Source organism: Trichechus manatus, unplaced genomic scaffold (genome assembly GCF_000243295.1).
Source record: "Trichechus manatus latirostris isolate Lorelei unplaced genomic scaffold, TriManLat1.0 scaffold00002, whole genome shotgun sequence".
Taxonomy (NCBI): Eukaryota; Metazoa; Chordata; class Mammalia; order Sirenia; family Trichechidae; genus Trichechus; species Trichechus manatus.
In genome coordinates this window covers 38,102,958-38,124,268 of record NW_004443938.1, presented here as the reverse complement: position 1 = coordinate 38,124,268, position 21,311 = coordinate 38,102,958, and the positions used below count along the sequence as shown (strand labels likewise).

The 21,311-nt window shown below is 36.8% G+C and overlaps 1 protein-coding gene across 11 annotated transcripts in view; it reads right to left on the bottom strand.

Annotated features, from left to right (window-relative positions):
- AHI1 (Abelson helper integration site 1) overlaps window positions 1-21,311 on the bottom strand; it is a 225,809-nt gene that overhangs the window by 82,312 nt on the left and 122,186 nt on the right. For 10 of the 11 annotated variants that reach the window (XR_002823803.1, XM_023729901.1, XM_023729897.1 and 7 more), the window contains one exon: window positions 10,685-10,802. The exons of the other annotated variant lie outside the window; for it this stretch is intronic. Coding sequence is in view for 9 of the 10 variants with exons in the window: in XM_023729901.1 (XP_023585669.1) it covers window positions 10,685-10,802 (118 nt within the window). In the remaining variant the exon portion in view is untranslated. The remainder of the gene's footprint in view (window positions 1-10,684; window positions 10,803-21,311) is intronic. 11 annotated transcript variants of the gene reach the window in all.

Below are 21,311 nucleotides of genomic sequence, written 5' to 3'. Positions count from 1 at the left end.
TTTGCATTCCCACCAGCAGTGCATAAGAGTTCCCATCTCCCCGCAGCCCCTCCAACATTTGTTATTTCCAGTGTTTTTGATTCGTGCCAGTAATGCCAGGGCAAAGATTCCTGTTTTTGAGTTATACAATATAAACTACTTAGTCACAGAAGCATTTTAATCAGTATGCCTAGAAGTTATATTTTGAAATAATATATGTACTAGAAGAATTTGGATTTTAATATAAGATATTTACCAAGTTTAATCCTAGGAACATGGTGCTTTCCTTCTCTAAAGGGAAAGCTGGATAAAGCGGGAAGTTAAATTTAAAATAAAAATGTTTAATGATTAAAGCAGTTCTGAATATAGTCATAAAGATACCATCGATTACTCTTATTGCATTGTAAATGAAACTTATCTTGGTATTTAAACACTTTCACTTGTAGTAAACATTTTCCAATCCTCTATTTTCGAATAAAAAGTCACTAGACGAAATAATAACTCACTCAAGGTCATAGCATAAGTAAAAGAATCTGGATTTAAATTCAGGTTTCTCTGACCTCTTGGCTAAGCGCCACCAGAATATCACGTGCTAATTTAAATAAGAAAAAGTGGAAACTTCTAGAGGCCAGTCTCTATTCAAGTCAATCAATACTGTTTATTAATAACATATCTTCAAAATCATGGTGATGAAATACCATAAAATCTTCAACATTACAGTCAGGAAACTTCTACTATTAAAAGCATTATTTGTATTCAATTTTTTAAACTGGAAATTTATTCTTTATGTTGGAAAACCTGACTTATTTGTGTTAGATAATGAAGATTTATACAGAAGTGGGTTTTATAGATCTGTACTGTGCAATCTTTGCTGCCGTTGAGTTGATTCCAACTCATAGCGGCCCTAGAGCACAGAACAGCCCCATAGGGTTTCCAAGGAGCAACTAGGGGACTTGAACTGCCAACCTTTTATTTAGCAGCTGAGCTCTTAACCATTGTACCACCAGGGCATGTTACCAGGAGGGATCGGTCCCTGGAGAAGGACATCATGCTTGGTAAAGTAGAGGGTCAGCGAAAAAGAGCAAGACCTTCAACAAGATGGACTGACACAGTTGCTGCAACAATGGGCTCAAGCATAACAATGATCATGAGGATGGCACAGGACCGGGTAGTGTTTTATTCTGTTGTACACAGGGACGCTATGTGTCGGAACTGACTCGATGGCACCTAACAACAACTGTGCAATATATTAACTACACATGTGGCTATTAAAATTCAAATTAGTCACAACAAAATAAAATTAACAATTCAGTTTCTCAGTCACATTAGCCACATTTCAAATGCTCAATAAGCCACATGTGGCTAGAAGGTACTATATTGCATCGCACAGGTCTAGAGTTCAGAAAAGTGGTCTGGGCTGAAGACAAGCATTTTGAGAATCATTGGCACGTGAGTTTTATTTAAAATCATGACCCTACTAAGAAGTGAGCATATATAGAGAATAAACGAGGATCAGACTGCAGTGGAACAATCTAATGAGACCTGAAGAAAAGAGGAAGAATCAGCAAAGGTGAGTGAAAAGGAGTAGACAATGAGAGAAGAGGAAAACCAAGACAGTGAGGTGTTCCAGAAATCAATGTATTAAATATGTCAAATGTTGTTGATAGGTCAAGCAAGATAAGAACAAAGAACTGACCACTGGAGTAAGCAATGTGAAGGTCACTGGCGAGCTTGAAAAGAATAGAGATCTCAAGAAATTTGTGGAAGATGGAAAGTGTTTGGAAACATCTGTCTGAAAACATTATAGGGGCTACAATAGAGACAGGGGCTATCCGACTCAGACACAGAATCCGCATATTTGATGGGGACAAGGGCAGGGCCATCATATGTAAAACACCTACACCAAACAGGCTGCAAACTTCACACAGAAAATGGAGGCTGTCCAGCATTAACCACAAGGAAAAATTCACTGAAACTGTCTTTTAAAATAATATTTCACAAACCATATGGGGAGAGTGAAGGTTTCTAGAGCAGATACTGTTGTCCCTGTTACTCTCATTCTGGTCATTGGGAGCTCACAGCCTGAAAGCTGGGACGATTCGTCCGCCTGCTTACTCTAAATATAAGCTGCCAGTTAATATGTTGACCCATATATACAAAGTTCTCAGTAAACGACCCATATATACGAAGTTCTCAGTAAACTTTCTGCTAAGGTGAGAAATATAGCAAGATTATAGATCTAATTACACAACTGAAGGGGAAAGTCATATTACCTAGTCCTTCATTTTTTAAGAAAGACACTGAGGATCACCAGACACACAATGAAAACCAGTAGTACGATATAAAAAACACAGAATATACAAACAGACAAAAAAATTGAACACAAAGGAAACATCAATGTAATGAAATCCACACAACTTCGATATTACAAAAAGGAACAAACCGAACAAGGAAGAGACCAGAGAGATTAAAAACATGATTGCTGAATTGAGAGATTTAGAATAAACAAATAAGAGGGCCTGAGACAGACTAATTAAAGAAGGGAGGAGTAAACTTTGGATGAGTCCAAAGTTTCCACCTGAAATGTTAAAGAACGGTAATACAAAGAGCCCTGGTGGCCCAATGGTTAAGTGCTTGACTGCTGACCCAAAGGTTGGTGGTTCAAACCAGGGCTTCAAACCGGTTCTGCCCGGTTCATCTACTGTCAATGAAGCGAAATCAGAACAGACTCAAACTTTTAAAATTTGGGTGAAATAGACCTATACCCGGAACTGGAAAAATCACGGGTCGAAGTCCTGGAATGAGCAATTAGGAAGAGGCACAGTGAGCCCTTTCAGGAGCCTGATGTGGAAGACTGGATTACTGCCAGGACTGTGGACAGTAACACACATCCAAACTGGCGGGTTCGGCCACCATCTTTGAGCGCAGCACTACTGTTTCCCACTCTGCCAGTAGAGAGATTTGATTACTGTGCAATGCACACGTCGCCCTTGTTTTCTAAGAGGGAGATTAAGTTTCTAGCAGGGCTTTGACCTGTAATTTTTCCCATTCCGGGCATCCTTCCAGTTCAGCCACACTTTAAAGTTCAGGCCCATTCAGGTTTCATTTCGTTGCCAAGACCGAACCAGGCAGAACCGGTTCAAAGCCGTGGTTCAAACCCACCAGCTGCTCTGCGGGAGAAAGATGTGGCAATCTGCTTCTGTAAAGATTACAGCCTTGGTGTCTTAGTTATCTTGTGCTGCTATAAGAGAAATACCACAAGTGGATGGCTTCAACAAAGAGAAGTTTATTCTCTCACAGTCCAGCACGCTACAAGTCCAAATTCATGGCGTCAGTTCCAAGGGAACGCTTTCCCTGTTGGCTCTGGAAGAAGGTCCATGTTATCAATCTTCCCTTGGTCTGGGAGTTTCTCTGCGCAGGAATCTCAGGTCCAAAGGACGCACTCTGCTCCCAGCACTGCTTTTTTGGTGGTGTGAGGTTCTGCTCTGTCTCTGCTCTCTTTTCTCTTTTATATCTCAAAAGAGATCGGCTTAAGACACTAACCTTGTAAACCTCATCAGTATAACCGCCGCTAATCCATCTTACTAGATCACAATGACAGAGTTTACAACACATAAGGAAATCACATCAGATTACAAAATGGTACACAATCATACATTACTGGGAATCATGGCCCAGCCAAGTTGATGCGCACATTTTTTGGGGGACATAATTCAGTCCATGACACTTGGAAACCCTATAGGACAGTTCTACTCTGTTGTAGGGTGACTATGGGTTGGAACTGACTTGATGGCACACAATAACAACAACAATGCTGTCACCAGAAATAAGACCAAAACTAAACCACACCCACTGCCACCTAGAGTCGATTCCAACTCATGGAGACCCCATAGGTTACAGAGCAGAACTGAGCTCCACGGGGTTTTCTAGGATGTAATCTTTATGGAAGCAGCTTGCCAGGATTTTCTTTCATGGTAACACTAGGTGGGTTCAAACCACCAACCTTTTGGTTAGTAGTGGAGTACAAACCGTTTATGCTACACAGGCAGCTGTAGAAATAAGACAGAAGAGTAAAATTATAGATACTTCTTTTAGGAAATCCAAGTTCACTCACGGCAATGATTAATTTGTCACATATATGACAGAAAGTAAGGAGCTCTGGTTGCACAGTGGTTAAAGCACTCAGCTGTTAATCAAAAGGTCAGCAGTTTGAACTCACCAGCTGCTGGCAGAGGGAGTGGGGAGGAAGAGTTGCAGTCTGCTTCCGTAAAGATTTATAGTCTTGGAAGCCCTACAGGAAAGTTCTACTGTCGTATAGGGTCACTATAGGTCGGAATTTACTCGAAAGCAGTGGATTGGTTGGTTGGTATGACAGAAAATAGTCAGCTACCATAACTTGCTACACATGCTTGAGGCTGAATAACTTTTCTGATTAGGTTTTGTATTTTAAAGTCATGGTATACTGTAATGGCTCTGTTTAGCTTTGCCTAAAATCTCAAAAATCCTACATTTGATCTTTTTAGAATTTTTGATATGCAAATAGCTTCTATTAATCTTCAAAATATAAAACAAGATAAGTTTAGAGATTGTGAATACATTAATTGGAAGGCTATGGAAAAAGTAAACATCAGAATATCTATAAAGAACGAACTCAATGATCTAGCATGTACTATAGCTATAAAAACCTGTTGTGTTGAGTCGATTTTGACTCATAGCCACCCTACTGGACAGAGTACAACTGCTCCACTGGGTTTCCAAGCAGTGACTGGTGGATTCAAACTGCCGACCTTCTGGTTGGCAGCCATGTTCGTAACCACTGCGCCATCAGGGCTCTGCTATGGCAATGGTAGAGTTAAATTATGTAGTTTTCAAATTCATTAAATCAATAAGACCTCACTTTAATTTCCTATAGCTTATGGCTTTCAGTTTCTTCCTTTCTATTTTTCACTGACTGTTTATATAGTTATTTCATTTAAAAAATTAATAAGAAAAATGCTATTGTATACTTGACAACTAAATTTAGTGGGTTCTTAAAGAAAATAAATACACACATACACACAAAGAAATGTGACTGTAGTAGAAGAAAAGCTTAAGGCAAGTTTTCTGCTTTTAAGAGATGGGGAAAAAGGCTGAAAACAATTACAAGGTTGAAACTGCATACACCATATAAACATATAAAATAGCTTCTTACAAAATAAATGGCTAGGAAGTAACTGGGAAATTCATGCTCATTCAAATCAGATTTAAATGAGAAGAATTTGCATTCATATTATCCCTTCAGCGGGTGTAAGAAGAGAGTTAATATTTCAATGGGGGCATTAATACTAAATGAACATTCAGTCCATGAAGAACCATTAAGCATGTCAGTATTCACTATATTTGATAAAAAATTATTTTTACAGGTTGAAAAACAGAATTATACGAAGCACCTTAAATTTTTCTGATGCCCCCTACAGATTGTGTTTTTAGAGACAAGCAAATCTTAAGAGAAACACAGAAGCTAGTGAAGGAAGTCCTGTTGTTTTGTTCGTTTTCATCATCTGTGAAACAAAGTATTGTCCCCTAACTCCGCTGATACCCCTTCATACAGATTTTGGCCTGTTACCTTTGTTTTCATTATCTTAAGGCCTTAATGCTATCTCATTACATGTCAAATATGGGTTAAAGTAGATACTTATGTGGAAAACTAAAGTTTCAAAAGATAAGTGGGTTCTGGTAAATTATTCAAGTTCGAGATGCTGTTTGAAAACCTTTCTCTTAAAACTACTTCACCTTAATGTCTTTTCTGGCGTGCTTCTAAAAATTCTACTTTTTGCCTTTCTGACGTTTTTTTTCCCCTATAATTATCACTTAACACATTTTACTGGTTCATGTTTTAAAATACAATTTCCTTTTGCCACAACGCATGATTTCAAAATAATAACAGAAAAAGTCAAAAGAACCTCTTACCAAATTTCATGTTGTTTACTCTCACAATATTTTATGGTTTTCAAAGTATTAAAAGTATTTTCTTGATCCTCACAATTCTATGAAGCAAAGAATATAGGGACATTATACTCGGTGAAAGTCAACTACTTATAGGGACATTATACTCGGTGAAAGTCAACTACTTAAGATAACACCCGCAGAAGTGGCAGAATTAGAGATTCGGCCCACTTTCCCACTCTTCTGACTCCAACTCCAGTGCTTTTTCCACCATAATACATGTGTTGAATCCAGAAAAGTGGCTGTTTTGGAAAAATGATTCTTGCTCTTAAAAATTACATAATAAAAGCATTTCTGATTCCTTTTAGTACCAAAAAGCACATTTAAAGACACTGGTCTACAGAAAATCAATTATGTAGATTACATGACAGTGAATTAATTCACCCACCCCATCGTATGTACTGAAGTTTTAGAATTTAGAGGTTTTGAAATCAGAATTCAATAAAGCATTCTTTTTCAATTAATAGTTTAAAGTTCATTATGTAATACTAACAGAAAGCTCTTCAATTCTGATGGGATGAGAAAGTCATTTTATCTTCCTTAAAATGGAAACCCCCTTTTACCATGAGCTGTGCTTATCAAGGTTGTTTGTTGTTGTTAGGTGCCCTCTAGTCAGTTCCAACTCATAGTGACTCTGGTGGCATAGTGGTTAAGTGCTTGACTGCTAACCAAAAGATTGGTGGTTCAAACCCACCAGCTGCTCTGTGGGAAAAAGATGTGGCAGTCTGCTTCCGTAAAGATTATAGCCTTGGAAACCCTATGGGGGCATTTCTACTTTGTCTTACAGGGTCCTATAGGGTCACTATGAGTCAGAATCGACTCAATGGCAGTAGGAGCTTGTTGGGAGTCCTTCTAATCCCTAATTTTTGTAAAAATGTTTTTCTTCTGGAACACGAGAACCATGATGTTTCCAGCTTAGACGTAATCTCCCTCCTACAATATTTGTAACACAATATCACAGCATTTCTGAAATTTCAACCCAGGATTCATTTTACATTTCAGTTATACTATCTAAAAAGTTTTGCTTTTCTCTATAAAAAATTAAAACCTTAAAAAATCTTGAAATATTGAAAACAATAAAAATAAAAGTTAACTGGAAAGCTAGCTCCTAATTTTAAGAGCTGGTTAAGTGTATACTAATCAAAGGTACGCAGAATAAAACTGAAAAAAAAAAAAAAAAAAAAAAGTTCCTGAAATATTATTCAACATATAGAAGCTCCAAAGTTAACTGACAAATCTCTTAACCAATACTGAAGTTATCTAAATGATTTTATGATTTTGTTTAAATTAAATATACTGATTGTCAAGGTAAATACGTTATGCTAGATAAGTTGGAGGAAATGCTTGGCTATCAAGTTTAATATTGTTTATAGGGTCTAATGGGGAATGCAAACAAAACTTGGAAAAAACAGAATTGATTGTTTTTAGAAAGCACGTCATCCACTCATCAAACTCCAAGTCCACCATTAAAAAAGACACTGACATGAAGATTACATTAGTAAATTCATATTAATAAAATGATTCATTTTATTTTGCAGACTGTAATATTTAGTTCATAACCCTAGGAAAGGGCCTTGAACAAAGTAGCTAGTAAAAAAAAAAAATATGTATACCTATATCTCTGTCTATATACCTCTACTACCTACCTACCTAACCTACCTACCTACCTATCTCAATCCCTGCTCTTAAACTTCCTATCATGAAAGCTAGTGAGCCCATACAGACTACCTCTGGGTAAATAGTTTTTACTTCTACTGTACAAAGCCAAACATCTGTATTTCAAATAGGTTTTCAGTAAGATTTTATTTTTTAACAGATCATCTGCATTATTTCTTTTTGTAGTTCTGCATTTCATATTCTGATAGTTCATTTGCAGACTCAAGAACACTTAACTATCACTCGAATACTGAATAGATTCATAGAATCTTTAAGACAGAAACTCATCAAACACCAGTACCTTCAATTACCTGTAGGGATGAGAGAAACGGAGGCCTGAAGAAACTGCTGAACATTCTAGTCATCGAAGGAGGGGAACCAGGTCTAGAAACTAGTTCACCTGGTTCCTAGTGCAGCTTTTCCACAAAGACTGCCTTCTTAACGAATAAAATGGATTAATTTGGCCATTTTGCAATGGATTACTTTTTTTTTTGTGGTTAATCTTTAAACTTTTTTTTTTTTATTGTGCTTTACATGAAAGTTTACAGAACAAATTAGTTTCTCATTAAACAATTAATATACACATTTCTGGTGATACTGGTTGCCAACTTCATGATGTGTTAACACTGTCCCCTTCTCGACCTTGGGTTCCCCATTTCCATTCATCCAGTTTTCCTGTCCCCTCCTGCCTTCTTGTCCTTGCTCCTGAGCTGGTGTGCCCATTTAGTCTCATATACATGGTTAAACTATGTGTGTTATTGTTTGTTTTATATGCCTGTCTAATCTTCGGCTGAAGGGTGAACCTCAGGAATGACTTCAGAATTGAGATAAAAGGGTGCCCGGGGGCCATACTCTTGGGGTTCTGCCAGTTTCTGTCAGACCAGTAAGTCTGCTCTTTTTTTGGTGGGGGAGGGAGGGGGGATTTGAATTTCAATCTACATTTTTCTCCAGTTCTGTCCAGGACCCTCTACTGTGATCCCTGTCAGAGCAGTCTGTGGTAGTAGCCTACATACCCTGTTTTTATAATTCTTCTATACAGTGATATCTCAATAAACCTTCTAGGAAGGGTATGCTTTAAAATGAGGCCAGACATATTAACAATGGAAACAAAATCAAGTGAAGCACTATTACTGTGTATCATATGGCTTAATGGTGATGCTTTGGAGATACTGTACATATGAATGGACCAAAACTCGCTGCCGCTGAATCGATTCCAACTCACAGCGACCCTACAGGACAGAGTAGTACTGCCCCATAGGATTTCCAAGGCTGTAAATTTTTACGAACGCAGATTGTCACATCTTACTCACGCAGAGAGGCTGATGGGTTCAAACCACAGACCCTTCAGTTAGCAGCCGAGCAATTTAACCACTGTGCCACGAAGGCTCAATATAAATACCCCACTCTGGCCTATCCGGCCATGAAAAGCTGAAAAGTAAATTAAGCCAATCCTAGTCACAATGTCAAGTTTGCAAGGCTTGTCTTTATCATATCCTGTTTTCCCTTTATTCTTTATCTGTATTCCTTATCTGTCTCGGTGGTAATCCCTCTTCTCATTTCAAAGACCTTCTTATTTAGCTTCTTTGATCTTTTCCTTTACAGAAAATGAAAGAATTTTATATCTATTAGCTACACCTTGTTGGCTAACACACTTAAGACATTACTTGACTGAATTTTAATCAATATATTAATTCAACCAGACATTTACATTTTAAACCTTTAATCCGGGTATGTAGAATGAAAAGTTTGTTCTTAGGAGTTTCAGACCTCAGCAGAAAGAGATGGCAGAGGTGGAGTGGAGGAAGGAGGTTCCCTTTCTCCTAGTCATTACACGGATAAGGTCTGAAGGCAAACCAAATATCCATTTAGAGAGTCTAAAGACGGTAGTCCATGGTATGCCCTCCAGAATAAACAGCAAAGACCAACAATATTGCTCCAACTTCTGGCAGATATACAGAACACCAAAAATTTTAAATATAAGGCATTTAAATTTTTTACACATAATTAACAGTCTACGTATGTTACATGCATAACACCTTATGGTTTACAAAGTGTTTTCATGTATGCTATCTCATTTGAGCTTCAACAATATATAATGTAGACATGATTCCTAGTTTTCAGATTCTAAGGTTTGCAAGTAATAAAGATGATAAAAGGCACATTCAGAACTGAACGTAAGAGTTCTGAATCCAAGTTATGTATCTTTTCCATATGTAATATGTAATCAATACAACGATACTTAAATAACCTGCATGTGTCTACTCCAAGTATTTTTGTAGAAAAGTGATATTGGCCTCAAATTTCTAATTATGTTGATCTTTTCAAGCTCAAGTTCCTACTTTTTCTTATAACCTTTTTGTCAAATTGCTTTGTTATTATCAACTGTCTCATCCTTCTAAAACAACAGAAAAATACTGTCAAAAACACATAGCTAATGAGCAGAAAAGTGATCTTTCAATATCAAAAATAAACATTTCTCACCTAGATGCTTTTTCTTTGATATCCTTTGAAAACCTTATTCGAATTAATTTAAAACATTAGCCTAAAAATTTGCAATTGTATAGCTCGTTAAAACAAGCTCAGTGATTCAAGTAGATTTTTCTAAGCAGCTTTTTTGCACATTTTATTAATTTGTCAACTTTGAAGAGGTAAAATGTTGCCGCAGGTTGCATGCTCTTTCTGCCAAAACGTACTTTACCAAGGCTTTCTTTGAAATCCATTATAAAATGGGATCATCCATAAACTATGATTCCTTTATCCAACTGGGAAACTAAATCAGATTTAATATTATACATATTTAAGAGACCTTTTAAGTTATTAAATGTTCAATAGAATATAAGGTGAGAGTATCTACTGTTAAAGTTACCAAATTCAAATTCTGAAATAACAATTTTTGTTATTTTAAAGAAAAAAAAAAGATGCAAGAATGTAATTCATCAAGTGTGAAAACTGCCCATTTCAATGCTACAAGTTTTATTTCTGAAGTGAAAATAAATGATATTCATTTTAAAAATAGCATCTGAACATTTAAAAGAATAATCAAAATTTTAAGAAAAAGGCTCACCAGTCTGAGTGAAACCAAACTGACGTAGAATCTCATGAGCGGACAGCATGTTTGACTGTTTGAACTTAGGCCGTTGTGAAGAGGTTGATGTTGAAGTAAATGAGAGATTTTTGTTGACCTGTAATAGGAAAGGCAAATCAGAAACTAAAGTGTAATTTCCTGGGTTACTGAATGCAAAAACTGCCTGAGAAATATTTGCTTACAGGGCACATGGTAGGTCAAAAGGGGTGGTAATGAAATACTGTTAGTTTTTGAAGTACAAAACAGAATAGTTTTTAATCATGGAAGGAACACAGTGGCGATAAAAGCATAACCATATGAAAATAAATCTTTTACTGTAAAAGTCTGCTTATCACGGAGTTGACATTCTTAATAACTTAAGAGTGGTCACTTTAAAGTTACACAAGAAATGCAAAAAATGAAAGGGACCCACTGACTGCTTTCGATTAAGAAAGAGTTAAAATGTTTCATGTCTACAATTCTCTAACACTGTAGTGAAATACAGGTACTTCCTTTCTAGAGATTGCACAGAAAACACCTGTAATATTCATGTTTATATACATCATGATGACATAGATAACACAGCTGTAACCTAGCTTTCCATGTGAATTCTGTGAGTAGTTTCCACTACATCAAAAAATCTTACTCTTAACACACAGTTTAAAAACAACATTAAAACAATGATCGAACAAAATTTATGTAATTATATACAATGTTTTACAACACATAAAAGCTATGGTGTCTGAGAACAATGGACTCACAGAGATGAATGCAACATTATAACTTCAGCTACTGTAGGAAAATAAAGAATAGTTCACACAAAGTTTTAAATGTTTATCAGTAAATTCATCTTGTAACTAACAATTTCAGCAATGATCTAGTTGCTTGTCCATCATTAAATCATTCATTATATCTTTATTATTTTTAAAAATCACTTTCAAGAACCACAATAAAATGTGCTAATTTTGAAAAAACTGCAAGTTTGATTTTCTAATTTACAAAAATGTAATCTGAATTAACAAAATGTTAACTGATAGTTTATTATATGTAAATATTAATATATGAAAATGGTTCCTTTCCTATTTTCTTTTTAAATAATCAAAATCACACGGAGGACTACCTCTGTATTTATACTTAAAAATTCCCCTTTGATCTTCTGTATGAGATAGTGGTAGGTTGTGGTTACTTGCCCTGTATCTGACATTATTTACATAATGCTTGTAAATGCTTCTTTCAAACAGTGACAGCAAATGGTATATCTTGTTTTTGTCTTAGAACAAAGCACTTTTGCATATTTTGGGATAAAGCCAAATAATTAAGACCATATAACAATATAGTTCTAAAGTACATAAACTCAGTTATGATGTCATCTCACAAAAAATAAAATCTTTTTCCACATAGTTAAAACCAAAAACCAAACCCACTGCCCACCTCGTCGAGTTGATTCCCACTGGTAGCAACCCTACAGGATGGAGTATAACTATCCCAGAGGATTTCCAAGGCTGTATATAATCTTTACAGAAGCAGATAGCCACATCTTTCTCCCATGGAGTGGCTGGTGGGTTCGAACCGCCAATCTTTTGGTTAGCAGCAGAGCGCTTTAATCACTGCACCACCTGGGCTCCTTCTTCAACGTAATTAAACATAAAAAAAAAAAAATACCCATTGCCACTGAGTTGACTCCAACTCATAGAGACCCTACGGGGCAGATAAGAACTGCCCCATAGGGTTTCAAGGAGCAGCTGGTGCATTCAAACTCTTAACCACTGCACCACCAGGGCTTCTCAAAGTAGTTAGGTGGGGTCAAATACCACAATCGCATTAAAAATTATCTAGCGTCAAGAATTCCATTAACATCAAAAACCAAACCCATTGCTGTGGAGTCGAATCCAACTCATGTGACCCTATGAGTCTACTAGGAGCCCAAATACTGCCCAAAATTGATTTTGATTATTTATATTAATATATAAAACAAGAATGAAGTAACTTTACATCTTTGAGCTTTAGTTCCCACCTTTGGTTGCTTCACTGGGAATGTGCCAGAAGACAAATGAAGATGAACTGGTTTTATAAAGCGCTATTCATGTATGTTAACCATAAAGCACTCAACAACATAAGAAATAAGAATTAGATTTAACAGGTTATACAGTCAAAGGTTTCTATATAAATAATGTACTACATAAATATTAGTTATTATTATACTTCACTAGAAGAGTAATTAGGAATATTTAATGTAGTATTAAAAAAAAAAAAAGAAAAAAAAAAACAAACCCGTTGCTGTCAAGTCGACTGCAACATAGCAACCCGACAGAGCAGAACTGCCCTATAGGATTTTCAAGAAGCGGCTGGTGGATTCGAACTGACGACCTTTTGGTTAGCAGCCGATCTCTTAACCACTGGGCCACCAGGGCTGCAATGCAGTATTATGATGCAGTAAATTTTTCAGAGTGTTATGCTTTTAAATGGAAGTACTATATATAAAATGACATATTTATCACTTAACTATTTTATCCACTTCTCTTTTTAGAATCATTTTTCAGTTTTACTTCTGTGTTCTTAAAAATTTTTATCCTACATGTCATACAATGCATTTTGAAATCAGGAGCAATATAACAGGTGTATGCAGGGGACGCACACACACTCACACACACACACAGAGTTTGCCTTTTCAGTCTTCCTCTTCAGAAATTTACTTGTGAAAAAGCGAAAGACTAATGCTTTTTAAATAAAAGTTGTTTTTTTTTTTTTAATTATTATCTAAAATTACATGCTCTTCCTCAGTATTTTTATACTTCTACTGTTTCTTGACACACTTCTTTGGAGACTATTCCAATATTCATAAAGTGACCAGTGGAAACATAACAGGAGATAAATCCATTTTAAAGTTTTGGGATAATTGTTAATTATTATCATAATTTTAAATTAGAACTCAAAGTATTTCTAAAACTTACACATATTCACCACTTCAGTTAGAGGAAGAAAAATAATAATAACCATTAAATAGAGTGAAGCAATATCTATTTTTGAAATATATGCTGTGGAAAAGAATTGCTTAATAATTTTACAACAACAGAAAGGTTGGCTAAGATAGTCTACCCTACGCCAATCTACCCTCTTTTCACAACACACATTTCTGCTTGCTTCATGCAAAAACCACAGTCTGCCAAAGTCAGTTTAATACCTCCATATTGGAGGACATGACAAGCATAAAAATTTAATAAAATTTATAACAGGGAAAAAGAAGAAAAAAATCACCTAGAATTTCTGGCAAGGTAGCCATAAAACTGTTTTGCCTACCCTTTTAGGGCATACCAGTTTTATGCAAAATATGCAAACACTGACTCTCCAGGAGGGGGTTAATTTTCATATTAAAAAGTCATTGCCCCAGCATGAAACTGAATGTACAGACTAGACAAGTTAACCAGTTTCCCTTTTAGTGATTAGTTTCATTTTAAAACCTCTGAGAGACAGATAACCCTTATTTCCATATATACTTACAAATCTAATCATTTTAGCTTGATTATAGATTATATGCTGCATTCACTTCAAGTAGAATAGTTTTTGAGGTTTTAAACTGTGAGGCCAATTCAAACTGGTTTTAAATTTTAAGTGAAAAAAAAATGGTGACGCTGTTTATAAACGTGTTCACTTTTTCACCACCTTCTGATAGCGGTCTATTTTTTCCATTAATTCTGAACAATAATGCAGACAGTACTTTAATTTGAAGACAGTTCTGGCTGCAAAAATAACAATACCCAGGAAATACTGTGTTGCAAATCATATGTCTGTTGTGAAAATTAAAATTCCAATGGTAAAGAACAAAAACAGAAAACCTGAGCCAAAGTGAGAACCAAGGTATCCGAAGTTAGGTGCTTTAACATTCTCATAATTCAATTCTAAAAGTAGCTTATATTTATGTGATTTCTTAGTTAGTAAAATCTAAGAAATAAGGTGCCATTGGCATTGTAGAGAGAAATTTAAACAACAGCTCTAGGTTCACGGATGTTTTCTTTACAAGCTGGGCAGTAAAGTGAGAGATCAGGAAGAAACACTTCTAAGGTGCCAGAAAATCCCCACTCCTCATCCCAAATCACTTCATCACTACTGCCTTAACTAAAACCAGAGTTAAAATTCAGATCAGTCATCCAGCTTTATTTTGTAATATTTAGTCAGTATTAGCTGAGTCTCTCATTTTTTTGATTCATTTTTGATTCCTCAAAATAAGATCTAGACCTACTTCAAATCACTTACCTAGCCACATACTTTAGGGAAAGAATTTACTTGAATGTATCTTGGTTTTCCCCAAACCTTTACCTACTTTTTTTCTTAGCACATTTCCTTCCTTCACACAGAAAAATTGGCCTTAGCCCCTATGAATTCCCTCTTTCATCTAACTTCATTTCCTTTCTTCTAGTGTCAGAAAAGAGGTGCCTCTATTCAAGAATAATCCCTTTATTCGTTCCCTTGGGGACATTCTTAAGGCTCTTCCAAACTATACTTTCAAATTCTCTACTTGTTATTTCCTCACAGGCTATAAGCATAAACCAAACCTGTTTCCACTGAGTTGATTCCAACCCATGGCGAAGCCATGTGTTTCAGTGTAGAACTGTGCTCCATAGGGTTTTCAGGGTTTGCCAGGCCTTTCTTTCAACTGTACCACTGAGTGGATTTGAACCACCAATCTTTTGGTTAGTAGCCAACAGGAAACTGTCTGCACCACCCAGGGACCTTTGGCTATAAGCATTACCTGTTGCCGTCAAGCTGATTCCAACTCACAGTGACCCTACAAAGCCTTCAAATTTAGTCCAAAAACAAACAGCAAATAAACTAACAAAAACTCTCACACCGATTCCACAACTTCCTTAAGCTTCATTAAAAGTTCGAATCCTTGAAAGACAGCACACAACTGTTACTACCCGTATACTTAAACCTCTCCCTCTTAAACTGGCTTCAACAAATCTTTTCTCCATCATAACACTAAAGTGGAATTTAAGGTCACCAAGCACTTCAAATGATTAAATTCAGCAGATTCATTTAGTCTTCTGATACCTGACGCTGTCAATCACTGTTTCTTTGTTTCTGGGAAACCATTTTCTCTTGGTGGTTCCCCTATGTCCAACCATTTCTCATGTGTTGTTTGCTACACTCCCTGGGGCCTCTTCTTGCCTCACAGGTACCCTGGGCAATAACACGTTTTCATCTCTTTATCTTCCTTCTGTGTTCATGTTTCTTGAATTAAAAACTCTTCTGATCAATAATTTCAGAACTAAACTAACCCTTCCCCATAATTTACTTCCTCAAAGAAACCTATCACTATCCACCTAGCTGCCCAGGCCAGAAAACTGGGAATCATCTTTCATTTCCCCTCACCTTCCACACAGAGTCAGTCACTAAGTCAATTAGATGCTCTGACATTGGATCCCACTCTTTCTCCATAGTCAGTGCTTTGGTTCAGCCCTTCCTCACTTCTTGCACACTGTGAAGGTCTCCAGATTTGTTTCCTTATCTCCTCTGCTTCCTCTCTCATTATTCTATACTGCTACCAGGATGATTTTTCTAAAATGCTTAATTTGCTGAGTAACTCTTCTGCTTAAAACCCATCATCAGCGACTCCCCAATGTCCCACTAGACAAACTCCATACTTTTTAGTATAGCATACAAAGCTTTGTATATTCCAAAAACCACCTACCTTTGCAACCTTATGGCTCCATCTATGTTCCAGCTATAACAAACTGTATAGCTCTCTAAACATGTCTCTGTGACTTAGTGCATGCTGATCCTAGAATGGCCTTCCCTGCTGGTCTTCACCTCCTTGTGGATGTCAACTCCTAAAAGCCTTAGCTGAAGCATCACATCATGTGTGAAAGGCCTTTTGAAATCCCCAATAGAACTTATCACTTCCTCCTTTGTCTTTCCACTATGTCCTGTATTATCTATTCTGACAACATTGGTAACACTTTAGCAGACCTTGACTTACAATGTATTCGAGTTACTACGAACCACAGCTATGACATCATTTTTTTTTTTAGTACATCTTATCGTTAGTAATATGTACTGTATACAATGCTGCAGCATTTGCTGATGTTATCATTCTCAGATGTAATCTCTACAACCCTCAAAGACAAATAAAGATTGGATTTATAAAGATACTGATAATAAAAGGCAATAATAATGAAAGCTAAAAAAAAAAAAAAATGAGGTATTCAACTTACGTCAGAACCAACTTATAATGGAGTAGTTGTCGTAAGGGAAACCCGCTAGTTGGAGACTATTTGTACTTATTTGTTTTGTTTATTTCTATCCACTAGACTGTAATCTTCTTGAGGGGAAGGAACAAAAGGTTTTGTTTATCCTTCTTCAGTAAATGGCTGCTACACTAATAAGATCTGCGTAGAAGGTCAAATGAGTCAATGCATATGAAAGCAGCGCATTATTTTAAACCTTACCCTAAGCTAAGGTGGTATTTGTATTCAAGACTTATCAAATGTGACTTGTGAAGAGCTTGCTTCTTAGCTCAAGGAGATACACGGGTCTAAACGGGCAGCTTCTGTCTGGAGGTGAGTTGTGAAGGCAGAGAGGGTTAGGAGCTGGCTGAAAGGACATGGGAAGTCAGGGGTGGAAAGGAGGAGTGTGCTGTCACAGTATAGGGAGAGCAGTTAGGGTCACATAACAACGTATGTATATATTTTTATATAAGAGACTAACCTGAAATGTAAACTTTCATTTAAATACCATAAACAGAAAAAAAACCCGACTTATCAAATGTGACTTTTTGATAAGAAGAATCACAGAAAAATGGACTTGAGAGTAAAGAACTCATTAAATTACATAGGTTAATACTCAAATTTAAAATAATGTTCTAGAAACAGATAGGAACTTCCCAAAATTTCCAATAATGAAATTCCATAATTTCCTTTAGCAGCCCAAATACTGTCAAAATAATAAAGCTTAACTTGTTCTTACTCAGTTTTGGAATGTCATGAGGAAATAATAAAATCAGCACTTGTTTTAATTTAAAAAAATGGAATTCTGGGAAGACGGTGGTGTAAGATGGTCTAAAATCTCAACCCTGTCTACATAAACACCAAGAAAAATTAACTAGAAACAGCAATCAACACAAGAAAGCAACTAGACCCAACAGAAATACACAGAATACTCCACTCAACAACAGCACAATATAAATTCTTCTCCAACGCACAAGGATCATTCTCCACAGGACAGACCATATGTTAGGCCACAAAGCAAGGCTCAATAAATTTAAAAATGCTGAAATCATACAAAGTGTATTTTCTGACCATAATGGAGTAAAGTGAGAACAAGAGAAGGAAAACTGGAAAACACACAAGTACGTGGGACACTAAACAACACACTACTAAACAACCAATGGGTCAAGAAAGAAATCAGAAAATACTTAAAGGCGAATAACTCTACAGAAAACAGTTTGGTGGCTCCTCAAAAACTTAAACACAGAATTACCATATGACCTAGGACGTCAACTCCTAGGTACAGACCCAAAAGAACGGAAGCAGAACACAAACGGATACCTGTACACCAATGTTCACTGCAGCACTATTCACAAGACCCACAAGGTAGGAAAAAACCTAAATGTTAATCAACAGATAAATGGATAAACAAAACGTGTTATATCTATATACTGGAATATCACTCAGACAAAAAGAAAAATGAAATCCTGATACATGCTACAATGTGGGTGAACCCTGAAAACACTATGTTGAGTAAAGTAAGACAGTCACAAAAGGGTAAAATATAGTATGATTTTACTCATATGAGATATCTAGAAACATACAGAGATCAAAATTCATTAATGGTTATGGGTAGGGTGGGAGAAAGACGGAGTCATTGATTAGGGAGCACTGAGCCTCTCTTCAGAGTGACAGAAAAACTGGAAACAGACACTGGTGATGTATGACACGATAAACACAATGTCAATGAACTGCACATGTAAAAAATTTTGAAATGCCAAGTTCTTTTTAATATATTTATCACAATTTAGAAAGACAAAATAAACCTCAAAAAACTCTTCAAAAAACTGAAAACCACTATTCTATTCAAGTATCAATTACTTTTTTCCTCTTCATGATAAAAATATCCATTTATATATATTTTTTCCATACAAAAATTTATACATACATTGTTATGTGACTCTAATTGCTCTCCGCATACTGTGACAGCACACTCCTCCTTTCCACCTGATTCCCCATATCCATTCAACCAGCTACTAACCCTCTCTGCCTTCCCATCTCACCTCCGGACAGAAGCTGCTCATTTAGTCTCTTGTATCTACTTGAGCCAAGAGGCACACTCCTCACGAACATCATTTTATTTCCCACAGTCCAGTCCAATGCCTGTCCGAAGAGTTGGCCTCAGAAATTGTTTCAGTTCTGGGCTGACAGAGAAACTGGGGGCCATGGTTTCTGGGGTTCCTCCAGTCTCAGACCATTAAGTCTGGTCTTCTTACTAGAACTTGAGTTCTGCCCCCTACCTTTCTCCTGCTCCATCCGGGACTCTCTGTCGTGCTCCCTGTCAGGGCGGTCATTGGTGGTAGCCGGGCACCATCTAGTTCTTCTGGTCTCAGGCTGATTAAGTCTCTGATTTATGTGGCCCTTTTTGTCTCCTGGGCTAAAACGTTCCTTGTATCTTTGGTGTTCTTCATTCTCCTTTACTCCAGGTGGTTGGGACCAACTGATGCATCTTAGATGGCCGCTTGCAAGCTTTTAAGACCCCAGACGCCACTCACCAAAGCAGGATGCAGAACATTTTCTTAATAAGCTTTGTTATGCCAATTAACCTAGATGTCCCCTGAAAGCATGGTCTCAGACCCTTACCCCTGCTACTCTGTCTCTCAAAGTGTTTGACTCTATTCAGGAAGCTTCTTAGATTTGGTTTAGTCCAGTTGTGCTGACTTCCCCTGCAGTGTGTGCTGTCCTTCCCTTCACCTGAGATAATTCTTATCTACTATATAGTTAGTAAATAACCCTCACCCTCCCTCCCCACCCTCCTAACCATCAAACAATGTTTTCTTCTGTGTTTAAACCTTTTCTTGAGTTCTTATAATATTGGTCTTATACAATATTTGTCTTTCTGTGACTGACTAAATTCACTCAGCATAATGACCTCCAGCTTCCTCCATGTTATAAGATGTTTCACAGCTTCATCGTTGTTTTTCATCATTGCGTAGTATTCCATTGTTTGGATATACCATAACTTGTTTATCCGTTTGTCTGCTGATGGGCACCTATGTTGTTTCCAACTTTTTCCTATTGTGAGCAGTACTGCAATGAACATGGGTGTGCATGTATCTATTCGTGTGACGGCTCTTATTTCTCTAGGATATATTCCAAGGAGTGGGATAGCTGGATTGTATGGTACTTCTATTTCTAGCTTTTTAAGGAAATGCCAAATCGATTTCCAAAGTGGTTGTACCATTTTACATTCCTACCAACAGTGTATAAGTGTTCTAGTCTCTCCAGCATTTATTATTTTGTGGGTTTTGGATTAATGCTAGCCTTGTTGGGGTGAGATGATATCTCACTGTAGTTGTGAACTGCATTTCTCTAATGGCTAATGATCGTGAGCATTTCTTCATGTGTCTGTCAGCTGCCTCAATATCTTATTTGGCAAAATGCCTGTTCATATCCTTTATCCATTTTTTAACTGGGTTATTTGTCTTTTTGTTGTTGAGGTTTTGCAGTATTTTGTAGATTTTAGAGATTAGACGCTGATCGGATTTGTCATAGCCAAATTTTTTTCCCAGTCTGTAGGTTGTCTTTTGACTCTTTTGGTGAAGTCTTTGATGAGCGTAAGTGTTTGATTTGTAGGAGCTCCCATTTATCTAGTCTCTCTTCTGGTGCTTCTGCATTGTGATTTATGGTTCATACTGTGTTTATGCCATGTATTACGGCTCCTAGTGTTGTACCTATTTTTTCATCCATGATCTTCATCATTTTCAATTTTATATTTAAGTCTTTGATGCATTGTGAGTTAACTTTTGTTCATGGTGTGAGGTATGGGTCTTGTTACAGTTTTTTGCAGATGGATATCCAGTTATGCCAGCACCATTTGTTAAAGAGACTGCCTTTTCCCCAGTTAACAAGCTTTAGGCCGTTGTCAAATACAGCTGCTCACAGGTGGATGAATTTATGTCTGGATTCTCAATTCTGTTCCATTGGTCGATGTATCTGTTGTTGTACCAGGGCCAGGCTGTTTTGACTACTGTGGTGGTATAATAGGTTCTAAAATCAGATAGTGTGAGTCCTCCCACTTTGTTCTTCTTCTTGAGTAATGCTTTATTTATTCAGGGCCTCTTCCCTTTCCATATGAAGTTGGTGATTTATTTCTCCATCTCATTAAAAAATGCCATTGGGATTTGGATCAGGATTGCATTTTATCAGCAGATCGCTTTGGGTAGAATTGACATTTTCACAATGTTGAGTCTTCCTATCCATAAGCAAGGTATGTTTTTCCACCTATGCAGGTCTCTTTTGGTTTCTTGTAGTAGCGTCTTGTAGTTTGTATAGACCTTTTACGTCTCTGGTTAGATTTATCCCTATGTAGTTTATCTTCTTGGGAGCTAATGTAGATGGTATTGATTTGGAGATTTCCTCTT